Below are 20,059 nucleotides of genomic sequence, written 5' to 3' on the forward strand. Positions count from 1 at the left end.
TCTACTGCAAATGCGTGAGTCTCTGGGAAAATGGCCCCCGCGCTGTTTTCCTGGGGACACTAGTACTGCCCATGCGCAGGTCACTGGGAAAATGACTGCCGCCATTTTCCCAGTAATTTTGGGTGCTCTGCAGTGCCGGCTCGGCTTTTTTATGTGGACGGGCTGAAGCTTTTTCGAGTACAGAGCCCATTTGTCTCCCCATTAACCCCCTTTTTTCTGGGCCATTATATGTGTTTTAATTAATATACCTATAATTAAATAATGCATAGACTGAATTGATCAATTAATTATAACTGCTAAATTCACTTGACTGTAAATTTGAACAAGCATTTAGCGAGGTGCCAGATGCTCTATACTTCTCTGTAGTAATCTATAATCTACAAGGTAAGACTGAATGTACAAAACAGCTGATTTCTCTAAGTGCAGTCAAGCTCTCACCAAAATTATTAACTAAAGCAAGGTATAGATAAATGCACAGAATGACACGATAGATTAAACAACAGTGGCCAATGACTATACGTTGAGCAAAAAACACCTATATTTAGCTCTGTGAAGAATAAATACGCACATCTGCCACTAGTAAGTAAAGAAAAGAAAAAGCCACTCAAATAATCACAGAACAGTTGACATATGAGACTATCAGAGCTTTGCTCTTGCCCTGGAATCAGTTCCCTTTTACAGACATGTTATGACGTCTATTGTTCTGTATGTCAGGAAGCAATGCTCCAGACAGTCACTATTTGTCGTACTATGGAGATCTAGAGACACAGCTAGATGGAGTTCTCTTAGGGGCACAATATGGAAACCTATTCTGTTTGTCATGGATTTGTCAAAAGACCCAAAAGAAGACTTTGTTAGAAGCCATTAGGTAAGATCTGAAAAGCTACTTATGGAGTATTGTAGTATTTGGTGGTTTTTCATGACTAGTTTTTGAGATGCCCACCACCCATACCCTTCCTTAGGTCATAGCTGTAGCGTATGAAGGCTGTGGACCTCTCCAATGTTTTTCTTTATTAAATGTCAGTTCAAATAAAAAAGTATTAATTCCCAATCCATTATTTATCTTTATTACAATTATATTTGTATAATATAGCTATCCATCTTAAATCTATAGCTCATATACTGTAGTCATCGCTTTTTATTTAAATAAAACAATTTAATACACACAATGTTATAAATTCTTGATAAAAACTAATATAACTTTGTATATTGGTAATGTTTTATTAGGCAACAAACAAATGATGGTTCAGAAATCTGCTACTAAAATAATCAATCTAATGTCTTTTCATATTATATATGAATTAGCCTAATAATATAGCCAATAGTTATATTAAATAATAAAACATATATAGTTATCATCCCCAGGGAACTTTTGTTCTCTATGTATTTACAGTAAATATTTAAAAGAAATGCCATATTAACTTGGTGGTGATTATAGGACACCTCTATATGACCCAATAGAACAGTGCTCCATGTGGTCATCATCTGAACCTGCTAAACTAATTGCTTGGTTTAGGCTTATTTATCATGCGTTTGAGGACCCATGTAGACTGTGTTTATTATATGAGTCATTTTTGTGTGTTTGCATGTTTTTATTGGGTGTGGTATAAAAGATTGACAGTAACAAGGTCGACAGTTTCTTTGTATTTTACCCCTTATGTTAACCTTAACCCTCCCCGTAGTGCCTAAACCTTACCCTCCCCCTAGTGCCTAACCCTAGCCTAACCCTAACCGTTCTCTCCAGCAGCCTAACCCTAACCCTCCCACAAGTGCCTAACCCTAACTTTAAAAATGTTGAAAATAACATAAAAAACATGTATCATCCACTGTTGTGTCCACAATTTGTATCCCGATAATTAACATTCTAACTCAATGTGAGCGGCGGAGCAATTCATCATGGCTCCTGCGTGGAGACAGCTGATCCGAAAATCAACTGTCTCCCTGAAGTGTTTCACTGCTTCTTTTGGAGCAGTGAATCTTTTCACTGCTACTTTTGGAGCAGTGACACTAGTACGCATGCGTGACCAGAGCCGTAACTAGACTTTTTGGTGCCCTGTGCCAGAAAGGGCATTGGCGCCTCCTCCTTCCCTATTTTTCAAATAGGGACATTAGATGCGCACCCGAAAAAGGGCCATGGCTCATGGGGAAGGGCCAGGGAAGAGATAGTGGAGACCAGGAGATGCTGGAAATAAAAAAGAGGAAGCTAAAAGTGAGAATGATAATAAACAGAAAATTGACAGGCCCAAAAAGCGCCCCCTGCCCTGCGGTGTCCTGTGCCATGGCACAGGTCACACTACCCTAGTTACGGCCCTGTGCGTGACCTACAGGTCCTGCATGTGCACAAGAGCGCTGACGTCTGGCGGAAGGGGCCGGAGAGGGGTGGAGAGATCCGAAAGTCCCCATGCTAGTCTGCTGTCCCCATACTAGTGTATAGGGACAGCGGGCCATTCAGCAAGAGGAAGGTAAGCAGGAGATATCTGCGATATCTCTTGTTTTACCTTCTTGATGAATGGCCCGAACCCGAATACTTTATATCTACAATTGAAGGTGAAAATTTTCATTTTCACCTGCTTTTGTAGAAAGTAAGTCATGATGCATAGGCCCCATAATGATATAGCAAAATATATGATCACCAAGCAAACTAGCAAAATCCCAGACTGATCAGACATTTAAGTTAAGGTGAACAAAAGTAATTTCATTGGAATACTCTCCACAATAGGGAAACCACAAGCTAGTATCTAATGCTGAGCTATCTTGATTCGGACAAAATAAAAGCTTCAGCTCTACAATGATAAGGCACAGTAAATACAGTTCAAACTTTAACAGCACAATTATCATCAGCACTAATTAAAAGACTCAGGGCCAATTCATCATCTGGGGCCGCTGATATATATATATATATATATATATATACATATATACATATAGTGACAGGGTCAGCATAATTCCACATGATGTAAATGTGGAATATCCAGATCTCCCAGGTTTGGCAGAGCAAAGGCATTAGGAATGTGTAATGTCCAGTTCAGGTGTTGCCTCAATCAGAGTCTGGAAAGGCAGCTGATTACAGACACCTGTGTGAGGCTGGTTTAAGAACTGCAGAGACGCTGCTGGAAACTGAGCCTGATGGTGACATAGTCGCCCAGCTTATGGGACCGTGGGTGACTAGTGTTAGAGTTCCTGGACCTGCGAGTCCACTGAAGAAATATTGCTGTTTTGAAGACCTTGTGTAACATCTCGCTTGTGCAACTGCCATATCCTGTGTACCTGCCTGTGGTGAGCAATAAAGCTTCTGATGGATTTTACCCAGTCAATGTGATTCTTGTCACAATATATATATATACAGCAAGTCAGTGGGCTATATACCAGTCCTTATCAGATGTACTTGTGGAACAACAAGTCCCAGAGTGGATTGCTAAAATGAACCAGTCTCCCAAGTTCAATTGAGTAGCACTGCTGATCCACTTGCACAAAAAACAGATTTAGGTTGGCATCTTCCCCAACTAAATTACCCGAAACCAAAACAGGAAAAGTATTTGCTCTAAAGGCAGAGCAGAAAAAGGGGGCACCACATAGTGCATAAACTGTTGGAATATTTATTAAGCAATCAAAATAAAAACAGAAAATGGCATGAGTACTAAGGGTGGCGGTCATAAACCACTGCAAGTATACACATTTATACAAATAACGCTGGCAAGAACACCAGGATTCTCACACAGGAATCGTAGTTCATGTCAGGCCATGTCCCTGTAAAGCTCCAGGATTCTGGAAAACTTTTTATTGTTCTGACCTGTGATAAATAATTGTCTGTGAAATATTGGCTTGTGTCAGTTGAAGAGCAGAATGTGTTTAAAGCTGGGTACACACTGACAAATATATTGGCCGATCAATTGATCGGCCAATATATTTAGTGCCTGTCGGACAGTGTGTACCAGTGATATCAACTTGGCTGTGCTGCAAAGCAATGGACAGATATATCTGTCCTTCGGCAAGTGTGTACGGGCAATCAGCTGATCGCCCGTACACATGCAGCGGCTAGCGGGACCCGCGGCTACCTGGATGATGATGGTCGTTCAGTGTATATAAAGGACCATCATCTACAGATATCTGCAGATCGCTTGATCTGCAGATTTATCTTTGCAGTGTGTACCTAACCCACCGTAACTGGGAATTACCAATGAATGATCTTCGCTGTACAGTTTGCTAGAAGTGTTTGCTTAGATAGCATCTTATCTAAAGTAACTAGGTGCTTTTCAATGCTAACGCATCATTAATGTTCCAAGATGAAAGTCCGTCTCTGCTACTGTAGCTCTATAAAGTACAGATTTTAGTATAAAAATATGACAACCATCCCTAAAGCTTAAAAAGTTATTTAAAAAAACACTTATTTTATTGAGGTCTCCATGTTATGCATGTACCATAGCTCTTTTACTCAATACGTTGCTATATTTTTACAGTATGGCGCTGTCTATTTCATTACATTTCCACAAACACACATTGAGGCATTCATCATGCCTCAGGGGCCTATTCATCGTACGATAAATGGCCCGGTAACCATGCGGAAACGCTAGTTTCCGCATATTTAGGTTACCGGGCTATTCATCATTATGAGTCCGATAGGACCAGCCCGGTATTCAGCAAACTCCAAAAACTGAAAGTTTTGGAGTTTGCTTCCGAGAACAAGCGCCATCTTCAGACAGCGCTTGTTCTCGGATCCCCGCTCCTTCCTATGGGAAGGAGTTACGGGGATGCGAAGAGGGATCTGAACAGATCCCTCCGCCGCCTCCTCACTCCCTCCCGGCAGCTTTGCGCATGCGTGACCTGAAGTCGACGGGGAGCAGCTAAGTAACGCAGCTACAGAACTAGCTGCGATACTTTCCACGGGGACAACTGCTTTCGGAGCGGAGGGTAAGCTTTATAGCGGGGAAAGCATAGGGGCTGAGTGGAGCAGGACTGAGTGGGAGGAGAAAGGATGGTGTGGGACAAATCAGCAGAGAGGGGGCAGAGCAGTGGATAGATTGGGGGCAGCATCAGCTTCTAGCTATAGTTTTATGGAATGTATTACATAAATGTTAGCAAGGAGCTGATTGGTTGCTATGGGCAACTTCTCTACTTATCCTCTTTAGAAGGTTTGGTAAATCTTCCCATAATCTGCAAGCTGTTTGGGATGTATTATGACTATGTTTGGCACCCTGAAATGAAGTAGCTATACAAGGTCATATGGTTCAATGTTGGAAATGAGCAGTTTTAAATACAAATAACTGGTTTTAAACAGCGCCATTGTTTACACTGTTCTTATTATTTCAATATCCTGCATTGATATGAAGGTCAAACAAGATAATGAGAAAACCAGAGACATAAAAAGCAATGAGCCAATGTCATCTTTTTTTCTCTCCTAGATGCAAAAGTAATAAAAATGAGAGATCCGGGGACAAGACGATATCTCTTGAATACTTTGCTCACACTGATCTTCACTATTGATCTTGTGACATCAACAGGTAAAATTAATATCACATCTACAAATATTCTAGTATGTTACACATAATGGGAGAGATTCATAGATGCACGCTAATACAGCCGGTACTATGTCTTATGCTAACGCTGCAGCCGATGGGATTTGTACAGAGATGCTGTTTATTCTAACTGACATAAATGGCTAAAAACACACATACAAGATTATAACACAAAAAGAGATTATCTGTCCATAAATAGGGGTACAGTTACCGCAACGTATTTCGTCCTTCAATAATCAGACTTCTTCACACCTTGTTGGGATAACTGTACCTGTATCCCTATTTATGGACATATATATTACTTTTTACCTTAACTACCTTTGATTGAGGACTTTATATGGGACAAATGTGTTCCTAAAATGGGTATATGATAACTATATATCTAGCTTACAGTGTTGAAAAATGGTACACACTATGTTGCATTCTTTTCTTTTTTATTTCATGAAACGTGTAATGGTCATTTGACCGAAGATACCACCACCAGTTAAGTTGTCATTTATTACCATACACGTGTTTTTATACACATTTCTACACCTTACAAACATTCTTTTTTAGACACATTTAGGCGCTCATACTTTTCAACATTAATGTTTTTGCTTTTTTGTGATCACCAGCACAATTCCTTTATTTAGTAAATAGCAGCCACCCATATATGTTGAAGAGTGTCAAATTCTAAATTTGCTTTTAAAATTTGTGTTAGTTGTACTTTCACCTGTGCACCCCCATTTTTATTATTAGATATATATATACACACAGTATATGTGTGTGTGTGTGTGTGTGTGTGTGTGTGTATATATATATATACACACACACACACACACACACACACATATATATATATATATATATATATATATATATATATATATATATATATATATATATATATATATATACAAGTTTCAGAACGCACACACTTTTAAATATATATTTGTGGGTGCCAGGTAATCATAAGTCCAGCAACAGAACCAAAAAGTTTACCCTTCAGGATAAACCAAGGAACCAGCACACCACCATGTATGTATCAAACAAGCATATTTAATAGAAAAAACTTGATAAAAAAGCCATCATCAAAAATTTTTTATCATAAAGTACTCATCCATAACTGGAAGCTGCAGTTAGAGTATAAAGCGATGAGGATCAGCCATCCCAACGGGCCGTTTCGGCACATATAGCCTTTTTCAAGGGTCAGCCATAAGAAAGTACTGCATAATGAGGCTTAATATAGCATGAGAAATCAACACACATCGTACTCACCTGTCCATGCGCGCGCGATCGCCAAGCACCAACATCTGGAGACATCACCCACCGGGAACCAATGTGCACACCATTGTTTCCGGAGGACTCACTAAAGGTTCCGCCAACCCGGAAGTGACGCGACGCGAACGCCGTTTGTCAACATCCGGTCAGCCGGAACCCCGTGTTACCATCAACAGAAACAAGGGGAGTGTCCAGGCTCACTCAGGGGGGAGCCAACAGGTCGTCAAGACGACAGCACGTACACAAACAGACAACATATAACACAAGAAAAACGCATGAGGTATAAGTTCCCAAAATCGAATCCATCTAGGGGATGTATATCATAACCAGAGGATATAATTATTACTAGCTAAATAAATGTATATTAATAAAGACATTAGCACATTATGAACTATTCAGCCATTGAAACTAAATGACCAATCATAGCTAATTTAGAAAAAATCTCATTCTGGCTTAACAAGAGATATCGATCAGATATATAAAGGGCTAAACATACATACCTACATTACAGAAAAAAATAGAAAAAATAAACATGAAACTATGAAAATAATCATAAACAAAACATCAATAACATTGAGCCAATATCTAGTAGTGAGAACGCCATCAATAATATAGATTAAAGTTGCCAAAAATATATGCTAACTTCATAATGCTCAAAGATTTGTACAAAGACGCCAAAAATTTTACATAAAAGACATACAACGATACATCAAAAAAGAAATAATTCAAATAAATGGCGTAAATAATAATTCCTCATTGAGGCCAGCTGGAGACATTGCATTAAGTTTATAAATCCATTCGCGTTGTAACAATAAGCGATGTCTATCACCCCCTCTTCGTGAGGATATTGATATTGGCTCAATGTTATTGATGTTTTGTTTATGATTATTTTCTTAGTTTCATGTTTATTTTTTCTATTTTTTTCTGTAATGTAGGTATGTATGTTTAGCCCTTTATATATCTGATCGATATCTCTTGTTAAGCCAGAATGAGATTTTTTCTAAATTAGCTATGATTGGTCATTTAGTTTCAATGGCTGAATAGTTCATAATGTGCTAATGTCTTTATTAATATACATTTATTTAGCTAGTAATAATTATATCCTTTGGTTATGATATACATCCCCTAGATGGATTCGATTTTGGGAACTTATACCTCATGCGTTTTTCTTGTGTTATATGTTGTCTGTTTGTGTACGTGCTGTCGTCTTGACGACCTGTTGGCTCCCCCCTGAGTGAGCCTGGACACTCCCCTTGTTTCTGTTGATGGTAACACGGGGTTCCGGCTGACCGGATGTTGACAAACGGCGTTCGCGTCGCGTCACTTCCGGGTTGGCGGAACCTTTAGTGAGTCCTCCGGAAACAATGGTGTGCACATTGGTTCCCGGTGGGTGATGTCTCCAGATGTTGGTGCTTGGCGATCGCGCGCGCATGGACAGGTGAGTACGATGTGTGTTGATTTCTCATGCTATATTAAGCCTCATTATGCAGTACTTTCTTATGGCTGACCCTTGAAAAAGGCTATATGTGCCGAAACGGCCCGTTGGGATGGCTGCTCCTCATCGCTTTATACTCTAACTGCAGCTTCCAGTTATGGATGAGTACTTTATGATAAAAATTTTTTGATGATGGCTTTTTTATCAAGTTTTTTCTATTAAATATGCTTGTTTGATACATACATGGTGGTGTGCTGGTTCCTTGGTTTATCCTGAAGGGTAAACTTTTTGGTTCTGTTGCTGGACTTATGATTACCTGGCACCGACAAATATATATTTATAAGTGTGTGCGTTCTGAAACTTGGATGTATATATATATACACACACACACATATATATATATATATATATATATATATACACACACACACAAAACATGATGCACAAGATATCCTGATGCACTTTTAAGAAACAAATGTCCATAATCTAGTCCCAGAGATTATAGATATTGGTGTAGCCACTTCCTCAGAAGCCCCAAGCATGGGCCGATACATCAAACATGCAAAGGAAACAGAGGAAAGGCGCGCCTTGTGAGTAAGGTATAAAAATCTATTTTTATCTATAAATGCTCACATACAGTACATCAGGAATTATAGCAGTCAGCTTCACGATCACTCCCCAGTGCCTCCAGATGGCTACCAGTAATTGATCCCACTGGCTTAATGAAGCAGAAACCCAGCCTGGTCCTCCACTACCTGGAACTCAGCAAGTGGCGTCAGTGCATCCTCTGTGTCCTCCAAACCACACCCAATGCGTTTCGTCACAAGGACTTCATCAGTTGGTGTGGCCTCACTCCGATCAGTATGGTTCTTATCTCCAACTAATCAGATTTGCCTATAAGCGTTGGAGTATAATTTATTAAATAAATATGTACTCTATCAAATTCTTATATTAAGGAAGAGCTCTACCCATATATTGGAAATACTGAAGAGTTTCAATGGAAGGATGGGTATAGCTGGTATACAGTTGATGTTGAATGTACACCAGCATATTGCATAAAGAAGGTTTGAAGGTGGTTTTATATTATTTAGATATGGATGAGACTCTGAATGAGGATACTAGGGTCTTTATTATGAAGTGTATTGAGTATGTATTGAAAAATAACTATTTTAAATTCCAAGGGCAGTTCTATAACCAGCAGTGGGGTACTGCAATGGGTACGCCTTACACTCCCTGGTTTTGCAAATTTGTATCTAGGGAAATGGGAAAACGAGGTGATTTAAGAAATAATGCCTTGATTTTTGAATAGACAAAAATATTTGTCTATTCAAATGATACATAGCTGATACTATAATAATTTGGAAAAGTGGTATAGAGATGTTTGATAGGTTTATGACATACCTAAACTGTAATGCATATAACTTATGCTTTACCTCGAACTTTCACGAGACTAAAATAGAATTTCTAGATATAATACTAGATACAAGTGAGTGGTGGGAGAAGAAGAAAATGAATACCTATACATATATAAAAAAAGATGGACAGTAATAGTTACATCCACTATGAGAGCTGTCACTTAAGAAAATGGGTTATGAATATACCTTATTCCCAATTTATTATAATCAGGAGAAATTGTAAGGAGGATTCAATATATGAGGAACAAGCAGAGGTGTATAGCTAGAGATTCCATGAAAAAAAAGTTAAGGGTGCCAGTGAGCCCTTGATGTCCGGGCATGCTGGCACTTGTGATTCTCCAAATGCCATCATGCCCTGGCAGCCTTGCTGGAACTTGTAGTCCACTTGTTAAAAACAATATTACTTAGTATTATTTAATCATTACCTACATGTTATGGAGAAAATCCCTAATGCTATTGGCTGGTTATACCCAGGAAGGAAGGGGGGAGGAGTTACTCCTCTGAGGAAACCAGCCCTGGTGCCAATTGGCCAAGCGCTGTTAGAATCATAGTGGGGGGATTCCCACACTGCGTGTCTCCCCTCTATGGTTCCAGTAGTCCTGGCTTGTCAAGCCTAGTGCTTGTATTAGAATAATTGGGAGGACCCAAAGCCAGAGTCTTCTGCACTGCCAGTGAGGAGGGGGACCACACACACCATTGATTTCTGTCTACTCTCATTCATGTGTCTACATTCCTACCCAGCACAGTGCTTTTTTCAGATTGATCAGCAAAATACATCTTAGCCCATAGCTCACCAACTTGTATGATGCTATTGGTCCATTATAAATTACTTTCCAGGTACTTGGCATAGGATGTGGTATAGAAGATTAATAGTGTCTAGATAGACCATCAATAGATTGATAACAATGGTAGACTGTCAATAGGTCGAACATGTATAAAAGGTTGAAAGGGACAAATGGTCGACACTTTTTTCATAATTGAAACCTAATCTTCGACCTAACTCTAACCCTGCCCCTAGTGACTAAACCTAACCTTCCCCCTGCTGTATAACACAAACCCTCCTCCAAGTGACTAACCTTAACCCTAACCCTCCAACTAGTGCCTAACCATCCCCTTCCGCAGCATAACACTATCCCTCCGGGAAATGTTTGAAACCTGAAAAATTTTGAAAAAACACACGTCGACCATTTTTGTGTCAACCATTGTCCATGTTGACCGTTCTCACTGTCAACCATTTGTCAGTCAACATTTTGTACCTGTCGACCTTTTGCCCCATCGACCTATTGCCTGTTGACCATCTGGTGTCATCCTATTGAGTGTCTATCGACGCTGTCTATCTTTAATCCGGATACTCTTGGCATAGTAGATCCAGGTTATTGTGGAATTCAGGGCCTGATTCAGCAAGGATCGCTATTGCAATTACTTGTGCAATCGACTGATTGTTAAGTTCCGCGCTTGTGGGACTGTGATCACAGTGACTAAGCAGACCAATCGCAGAGTGTTTGACATGAAGTTCCGTTTGGGGGTGGTGACGGGGGGGGTGGTCGGCGACACGTAGTCGTGTCCGTGCGTTTGAATGCTGTTGCAGGGGCGTACATAAATTATCCACTGCGATGCCATACGCAGTTTGGGCTTTCACTGCGTACGATGAGGTTAACAATTCCCAAGTAAGTTCAGACCTTGTGCAAGTGTGCGTGAGGCTGCAATGGTACTTGATGTTACCGAGCGTTTTGCAGTCTTGCTAAGTATTACAGATATGGGAGGTAAGGTAAGGTGGGCGTCCTTATGTTAGGCTGCGTATGGCATTTCGATTGCACTGATTAGCATAATCGCTATTGTGATCGTAATAGCGATCCTTGCTGAATCAGGCCCACAGTTTGGCTTTACCCAGTTAACAGTTTTGCAGCAAGAAATAAATAGCTCTGAAATGATTGGTATTTCTTTTATTAGTTTGCAAATAAAGAAAACAAATATATCTGCCTGAAGAATAATTATCTGAAGTTTGAAGCTTTTGATATTTTATTACTGATACATTGGTTAATATTGTTTATTTGCTATGTTTGATTTTGTAGCATTGCAAATGTTGACAAATGAATTGGCTGTTAGCCAGTCAGCCCGTTAAATAAGCTTTATTAATCTTCTGTTTTAATTTAATGCTCAAAAGATAGGCTTCTTCAATAATGATGTGGTAATACCCTGAGAAATCCATACACAAATTCAATAATACCCTGAGATAAGCAGCATTAGCCAGGCGGATGGGTTCTCAGCTTGATTAAAAACAATATATGCCAAGAGCACAGTGCTAAGAGATAGAGAACGAATTTGTAGTAAGAGGTTTAACTTATTGTTACCATACTGTATTCATGAAATAAAGGGTGCATCTATACCTAGCATGATTCAATATTATATAAAAATACAGCTACAGTATATATTAATATTGGTAGAGTAGAAAGTGGTCTTATAGGTTAATGTGTAGCTGAATTACTTAAGTAAATGTATAGCTGTATACCAGTTAGAGATGTGCGGTTTGGTTTCCTGAAAAACTAACACACCTAAGTTTGGGAGTCCGAGTCGAATCGAGTCCTGGCTTGGATCACTTTTGGGGTTTAGAGTAGAACCGAGTCCCAGGTTGGATCTGCTGTAAGTTTGGAACTTAGATTTAAAAACCGAACCTCGGGTTTTGGATTGCATGTACATGAAACCAGTAAATATCCGCACCATCGAAGGAATATAGACCGAGCCGTAACTAGGGGTGTGCAAGCAGTGCCGTCGCCCAGGGAGCAGGGCCCCAGGGGGCGGCACCATTGCTGACCCACGGTCCCTGCGTTTGGCTTGTGTTTTGAGTGCTTCCAACTGATTTGCTGACTGAAGTTGTAAGAAAGTGACTACTGTAAGAGCAAATGTGTGTATTTTTCTCTAATCACTACCATAAATACTTTGATGATTTGAAATGGTAGATAATGCTGAAGTAAGAGCCACAAACAGACAGATTCTACACACAGTTTGTTTCCCATGTTAAGATATGCACGCAAAAATGATAGTGCATTTTTCTTAATAGTTTGAATGAAAGGTATAACATGTGTAGGAATAATATGGTAGCTAAACAAGGCTTACAGCTTTATAGTAGACAACCTACAAATGTGTCCTCATACACCTTTTCCTTTTTTTCTTCATTTGGCACAAGATGCCGTCACGCTAAGATGCACCACAATGAGTAGCAATTAGATAGATCCCACATTTTTTTTTCCTGCCAAGGTATTTGTATTAAGTATTAGATTAAAGTTGCAAATTTTAAGAAATATCACAAGGCATGGCTAATACACAGATTCAAAGGCATGGCAAATTTGGCCACACGGCTCGATTTTAGGAAAGGTTTATGTGGACACACCACGTGAAATTAGGGGACCCTTGTGTTTTTTTATGCCAGGCTGTAGGAAATCTTGGCATTAGAATCCCCCATATCTGGACTTCTGAATGCTTTCTCTAGTATAGAGTTATTGTTATTGTCCTATAATTGTTCCCACTTGGAGCCGGTTCGTCATGTCCCTAAGCCCATTCCGGAAAATCTGAAGCCCTCTCACTAACTGATATGGAACATGTTACATGGAACAAAATGTCAGATTACTTTATTTTGTAAGAAAGGAAACCTACCTCCCCTCTCCTCCAAATAAGGAAGCCATATGGCAGATTTACTATAATGAACATATTTCTAGCAACAAAAACAATAAAGTAAACCATTTTGCAGCCATCTGGTCCCCTTACCTAACTCACGATAATGCTTCTTCGCCACTGTCCCTTGGACTATGACACATATTTTAGACTGATCCTTGGAGCTGGTTGACCCCTGGGATTTCCATATCAGGCAGGTTTTGTCCCAGTCAAAAGTCAATTATATATATATATATATATATATATATATATATATATATATTTATTAACATTACTATTATGTTTTGCTAGAAGCTTATTGGTTGCTATGTACAACCTTTCTATTTGTTCACGTCTCTATTGTCTGGTGTATGACAGGTGCCCACTAGACAATGAGGTACATGTATCAAGTGGTGATAACCCCTTTTTTCTGTGTTTTTTTCTTTTTCTTCTTTTGTTACCAAAAAAGGGTTCTTACCGCCTCTCTAAAATGTACTAAAAGGCTGCAGAGAAACCTGAGATTTAACCAGTGGTGCATTTGGCTGCTGCAAATAACCCTATAGCTATGGTGGTGAAGTGTGATGAGCCTTTGCAGAGCGATGACAAGCTCAGTTTTTATTGTCTGTCCTGTAGCACATGTGTTGCTCTATCTAAGGATGCACTAATCAGGCATAACAGAGGGTCACGCAACATCAACAGAGGAGACATAGTGCAGTCAGGTGAAGAGGCACAAGGCGTGAATACAAGAACATAAATTAAACATTTCAGCCAACAAATACAGTAACTGAAACAGCTTTTATATTAAGGTTGGGGAACAGGAAAAGGAGCACTGTCTAGGAGGGCAGGGCCAGGAAGGAAAGCACAGGGGGCAGTGGCGGGACACCAGTCTGTAAAGCACAAAATGGAGGCGGGGAAAATTTAGCCATGATGTGCAAAACTCTAGTCACTTAATCACTGGAGTCATGATTAATTGAAATTTTAAAATACATTTGTTGTCTTTTCTCCAAAATACATTAATGAAACATTACTAGATAAGGACACATACATACAATGCCATATATCTTAGCTTCTCACAGAGGCAAGACCAGCGCTACCATTATACAAACCAGTGGTGCCGGTGGTTAGAGGGAAACTAAAACTCTGAATGAAATACAATGGCCCTCATTCAGAGCCGTACGCTCTGAGCAGAGCGCACGCTCTGAATGAGGGCCGCCCTCCATAATTATGGAGCGTCCTCCTGGACGCTCGATAGCTGTGGGTCACCACCCACAGCCTATACGAGCGTGCAGTTTGATGGCCGCGATGGTCGCAACCATCGCCACTGCGAGCCGGAGCCTGCGGTTGAGGTTTTCAACCGCAAGGCCCTGGTGTGATTTTGGCTCTATCAGAGCCAAAATCACTCCCACTGACATCACTAGTGATGTCAGTGGGCTGGCTTCTGACGGCAGGCGTTCCCTTGGGAATGCCCCCGTCAGGGAGGCACGCCCACCAAAGGGGGCGTGCTGTCAATCAACATCGACAGCACGCCCCCTTTGATCAGACACAACGAGCGAAGGAAAGTCCTTCGCTCGTCGCGTCTGGCGCATGCGCACGACGGAGCTCCCTCCGTCGTGCGCGTGCTCAGTGCAGACCATCGACCCACTTGCGAGCGGACAGTCGCTCGCGAGTGGGTCTGAATCAGGCCCTATGTCTGTTAAATATCCCTGCGTCACCCCCACATAAAGCGACGGCCATTGACATCTTCTCACGTATGAAGCTGCAGCCCCTCCATGTCAAAAGAATGGAATGAGATAGATCCCCTTCCGTTTCTGTATGATGACATCATCAGCCAGTGTCCAACGTCATTCCCTACCATCCAAGAGAGCATAGAGGGGGAATATATTGTTGTGGCGATCGAAGCGAGCCACCGTGTCCGCAAGGGGCCGTCTTTCATATTTTCCTGGAAAGTGTGGGCAGAAACCTCCACTTCCGCCCTCACGTCACTTCCAGGTACAGCTACTGAAGGGGTTTTATACTCTTCCATGTCAGTATTACACTAATGGTGGGTACACACTGGGCGATATTACTGAGCGACTGCACGATTACGACATCGTAATCGTGCAATCACTCAGTAATCGTGCACTTTCATGTCGGAAACGACCAGCGATGCGCACTCCCGCTGGTCGTTTCCGACATTGTCCATCGCCTGAACATGCAGCACAATCTGACGACCTCGTCAGGTTGCTGCATGTCAGGGAATGGGGGAGAGAGCCCGGCGCTGAACGATATCGTTAATGATATCGGTCAATGGCTGTGCTCAATGTCATGAATGACATTGAGCACAGCCTGCCGGGGACACACTACATGATATCGCTCAGGGAGCATATCGTGTAGCGTGTACCCACCATTCGATTGTAGCGCTTGGCTATGATGTCACAGTCAAATGCCACACTCACCTACCCCCTGCCAAAGTAAAAACCAATGGGTTAAGGACCAGCAGTGGCCACCCCCAGGGCTTGTGCTGGCCCTGTACATAGAGCTGGCACAGGCAGGGCCGGCTCCAGGGGTCGGAGCATCCTGTGCCGGCTCTTAACAGGGTGCACTTACACTGAAAATGGGGGCATGGCCTAATTACCATAGGCAACGCCCCCTACGTGACGTTATTTGTAGGCGTGCCCTCTCGCGGCACTGAATGGATGCCGCGTGCATGCGCGCAGCATCCATTCAGACTCCGGGGTCAGGCACGGCCCACGGGTGGAACAGCGGGACAGTACTGAAATCGGCATGTTGGGGACGGGTGCACCCTCTATGGGTGGCGCCCCTGTGCGACCGCACTGGTCAAACACCCCTAGAGCCGGCCCTGGGCACAGGAATATTTAAATACGTATCAAATAACCTTGTTTGTTAATAATATATTATGTCAGTTATGTCTGCAACATGTAGAATGGCAAAGCATTTCTTTTCATGTAATATCTTATTTGTAGAATAAATTAGATTTTTATAATATGTAGTAAACCCTTTGAGAATAGAAGAGCCATTCACATACTATATAACTTGGCACTTCAATGTGTATCTCTATACACTCCCTGGTATCAGGAGTTTTCAGATGTAGAAAGTTGGGAGGATCATTTATATTTCAAATATATATATATATATATATATGTATATATGTGTCAATAACATGAAATGCATTATCATTATGGGTCAGCTTGTATTTAAACTGTAAGAATCATTATGTGTACCTCTCACCTGCCCACATGAGGTCAGTCTTTTTCGGACCAAGCCAATATTAGTAAGACTGCAGTGTATAAATTTATAATTGCCCCTAGTTGCAAGTGGAATTATGGGATGCAGTCACATCAGATTTGTGTTAAGCCACAACATATCTGACCCTCCCATGTGTGATTGAAGGGCATCTACTAATACTGTTATGTGACATGTTGGTTTGAACTGGACTAAGACCTTTCCTTTTTTCTTTTTTTGTATTTGCAGATACAAGTTTATTTGCAAAGCAAAAAGCAACAATTTTTTCAGTAAGGCACTCCGCAACACTGCCCATTACCAATATCCCGGCACTATCTGAATTTACACTGTGTCTGGACCTATTTCCTGAAACTGGTAGTAACTCCTGGACTGCATTTTCATACTGTGTTGAAAATGGGAATCAACCTCCTGAACTTGGCTTAGGTGTGCAGTCTCATAAACTTGTAATATCTCATTTGGGAGTGGTGCATGAATATGAGAACATTCTAAAGCAATACCATTGGAATTCGGTGTGCATAATCTGGAAGAAGTCAACAAGCCAACTGAAAGTTTGTTTCGATGATACATGTGTATATCACACTACAACTAAAGATGCTCTGTTTAAAGGCAATGGAAGCCTGGTGTTGGGTGCTAACCATAACAGGAATGGTGCAGAAATTACTTTAATTGAGAATTCCAACTTTATTGGATTTCTATACAACTTCCAGCTATGGAATTATGCAAGATCCCAAGATGAACTGAACGATTGTTCCGAAGGGAATCTTATCAGTTGGACTAAACAGCTTTGGGACTTCCCAAGACTCGAAATAGATCTTACCCTGCGCTGTGGTAAGTAATATATTCCCCTGAATAAAAGTGTTTTGTTATTAACATACACATTTTGTACTTACACTACAGACACAGACAAATGCACTATGAAAGGGGTATATTTCTTGCAGTAGTGGTCCTGGTTGGGGCTTAAACCACCTACTCCACAATCTTTATTTTTCCTTGATTACCACACTTATAATTCTTTGTACATATAAGTAGATTGAAACCAATGTAACCTAAAGGCTTGAGTTCCAATGGCTAAAATTAAACATGATATAACAATAAATCAATATTTATTTGAAAAAAATTATAATATTGAATTCAGTCAATATAAGAATGAAAATTAATTAAGCAAGGATGCTGGAATGACTTGGAAGTGATGAGAATATTACAGCAATGGTGCCAGGGCCGTAATAGAGCAATGATGTGCTTTGGGCCAGCCCCAAATACCGCACATGTGATGTAATAACATCACAAATAGGGGCCGGTCCACTACCAGGACCAGGAAGCTGAATTCCTGGTGCATCTTAAGGTCTTGCTACATGGGGGCTGGCACTGCTGGTACTCAATCTTTTTCTTACCTGGAATCCCAATGTCCGTGCCCAAAAGAGCAAGTTTCCAATACAATAATTTGCATATCTAGCACAGGGCCCTAACTAGGGTGGTGTGACATGTGTCACAGCACAGGGTACCGCAGGGCAGGGGGCGCTGCTCGGGCCTGTCAATTTTCTGTTTATAATTATTCTCACTTGTTAAATTTTTTTTTACTTTTTTTTTTACACTGTATCAGCGTGTGGTCTGTTTAGACCACAGAGCTGATTACTGGGGCCGGCTCCGGGCTCTGCTCTCCCTGTTAGAGCAGGGCAGGAGTCCGGTAACCGGGGGAGACCCTGGTTATTATCACAGGGCTTTCTCCGGCATTTTTTTACAATTTATTTTTAGTAACTCTGGTCTGATCACATTTCCCATTACAATTATGGGAAATGCGATCTGCTTACTAAAAGTAAGTGATACTTAGGGGTTGGAGTAGAATTTTATGAATTCTACTCCAATTGCCCTTTAGTAACTGTAGGTGATACTAAAATAATGTGAAAAGGGTGTGAAAACACCCTTTTTCACTTTATTCTAGTAAAAATAATGTTAATAAATAGAGCCCTATGGGGGGAGGAGGGGGGGGTCTGCGGTCACGGGGGCAGGGCTTAGCGCCGGGGGGCGGGGCTTAGCACTGGGGGGGGTAGCAGCGGCGGCCGCTCGGCACATGCGCGGGGCACTTGTCACGGTATTTTTTTTGCGAAAATTCAGTGACTAGTGTGCTGAGGGGATTCGCAGGGACAGAGCTTTCTCACAAGCTCTGTCCCTGCAAGGGATCTGTAGTAAATCCCTGTGATATTGCCTGAATTCGCAATGCGAATTCAGTCGGTAATATCACACTACAATCTGCATTACCAATGCAGATTGTAGTAAATAGAGCCCTATGTGAGATATCCGTTTGGGTTGTCTAGAGTGGAATTGGGGAACTGGACTCTTTCGTCACATGATAATTAAATACAGTATGCAGTTGGGACAATCTAGAGCGCAAGTAAGATTGTTTCCTTTTTCAAATTCATTGTTACACTGGTTCTGTCCAAGGCAGGATTAGGCAGCTCATCAGCTGGTGACTCTCATGTACTACTGCAACGGTGTAGGCTCTAGAACTGCGGTAATAAGTGGTTACTGGTCTCAAGTCTCAGGAGCTAAGTGGAGGACAGTCGCCCTACACTGAACCGCTCATATACTGTGAAGCAAGATGGTGCCACACATGTGCAGGCAGGGTATCAGTGGCCATCTTGATGAGGGAACATAAGTGTCCCTTGAGGAGCCATGTTGTTGAAGACTCCACTTCTAACATGAATAAGATGCACATTTTGAGCGAAAAGGTTGCTCAACATTGCCCGGGATCTGGCGTGCCAAGAGTGGCTGTTTGGCATGACTGAAGCCACAGTGTATGAGGTCGCATCTGTATTATACCAGTATTCCCCCACATATTTTATTGGTACTGTTCCCCCACATATTTTGGTACTGGTACATATTTTGCAACATTTTACACCACTGTTGTGTCTTTATATATCAGGACCGTCTCTATCTATTGGCGACAAATACTGTTGCACAGAGGGCCTGATTCAGAGCCGGACGCTCTGAAAGAGTGCTCGCTCTGAATCAGGGCATTGTTTTTTTTTTGTGGTGCGGTCTCTGGGCCGCTCGCATAGCTGTGGGTGACCACCCACAGCTATTGCGAGCGGCCAGGTGATGGTCGCGACCATCGGGGCTTGCGACGAGACCCTTGCGGTAGGGTCTTGTTCCCGCAAGCCCCAGTGAGCTTCTAGCTCTTAATAGAGCTAGAAGCTCACCACTGACATCACTCGTGATGTCAGTGGGGCCGCCCCCTAACGGCAGGCGTTCCGTCGGGAACGCCTCCGTTTGGCCAGCCACCCCCCTGCCCGCCTCCAAAACGGTGTGAGCTGTCGATCAAAATTGACAGCCGCCACCTTCTGGTGCAAGACCCGGAGCGATGGAGTGCCCGTCGCTAGCCGGCTCCAGCACGCGCATTGCAGTGGCCAAACATCGACCCGCTCGCGAGCAGGTCTGAATCAGGCACAGAGCGCAGAGGCTCCATGGGTGGGGCCGTCTAGCAGCTAGTAGAGTGTCCAGAACGGCACCTTGCAGCCTGGATTGCTGCTGCAGCACCCGCGGAGCAT

At 41.8% G+C, this 20,059-nt stretch overlaps 1 protein-coding gene across 1 annotated transcript in view; it reads left to right on the top strand.

Annotated features, from left to right (window-relative positions):
• The first annotated feature begins 5,367 nt into the window (after positions 1–5,367).
• Positions 5,368–20,059, top strand: part of ADGRG4 (adhesion G protein-coupled receptor G4) — a 127,636-nt gene continuing 112,944 nt past the window's right edge. Inside the window, 3 exon segments of the mRNA XM_088465848.1 lie at positions 5,368–5,385; positions 5,387–5,498; positions 16,743–17,342. Coding sequence (XP_088321974.1) covers positions 5,368–5,385; positions 5,387–5,498; positions 16,743–17,342 — 730 coding nt within the window.

This window comes from Taudactylus pleione, unplaced genomic scaffold, assembly GCF_031769625.1.
Source record: "Taudactylus pleione unplaced genomic scaffold, aTauple2 ptg000064l, whole genome shotgun sequence".
In the NCBI taxonomy this organism is placed as follows: domain Eukaryota; kingdom Metazoa; phylum Chordata; class Amphibia; order Anura; family Myobatrachidae; genus Taudactylus; species Taudactylus pleione.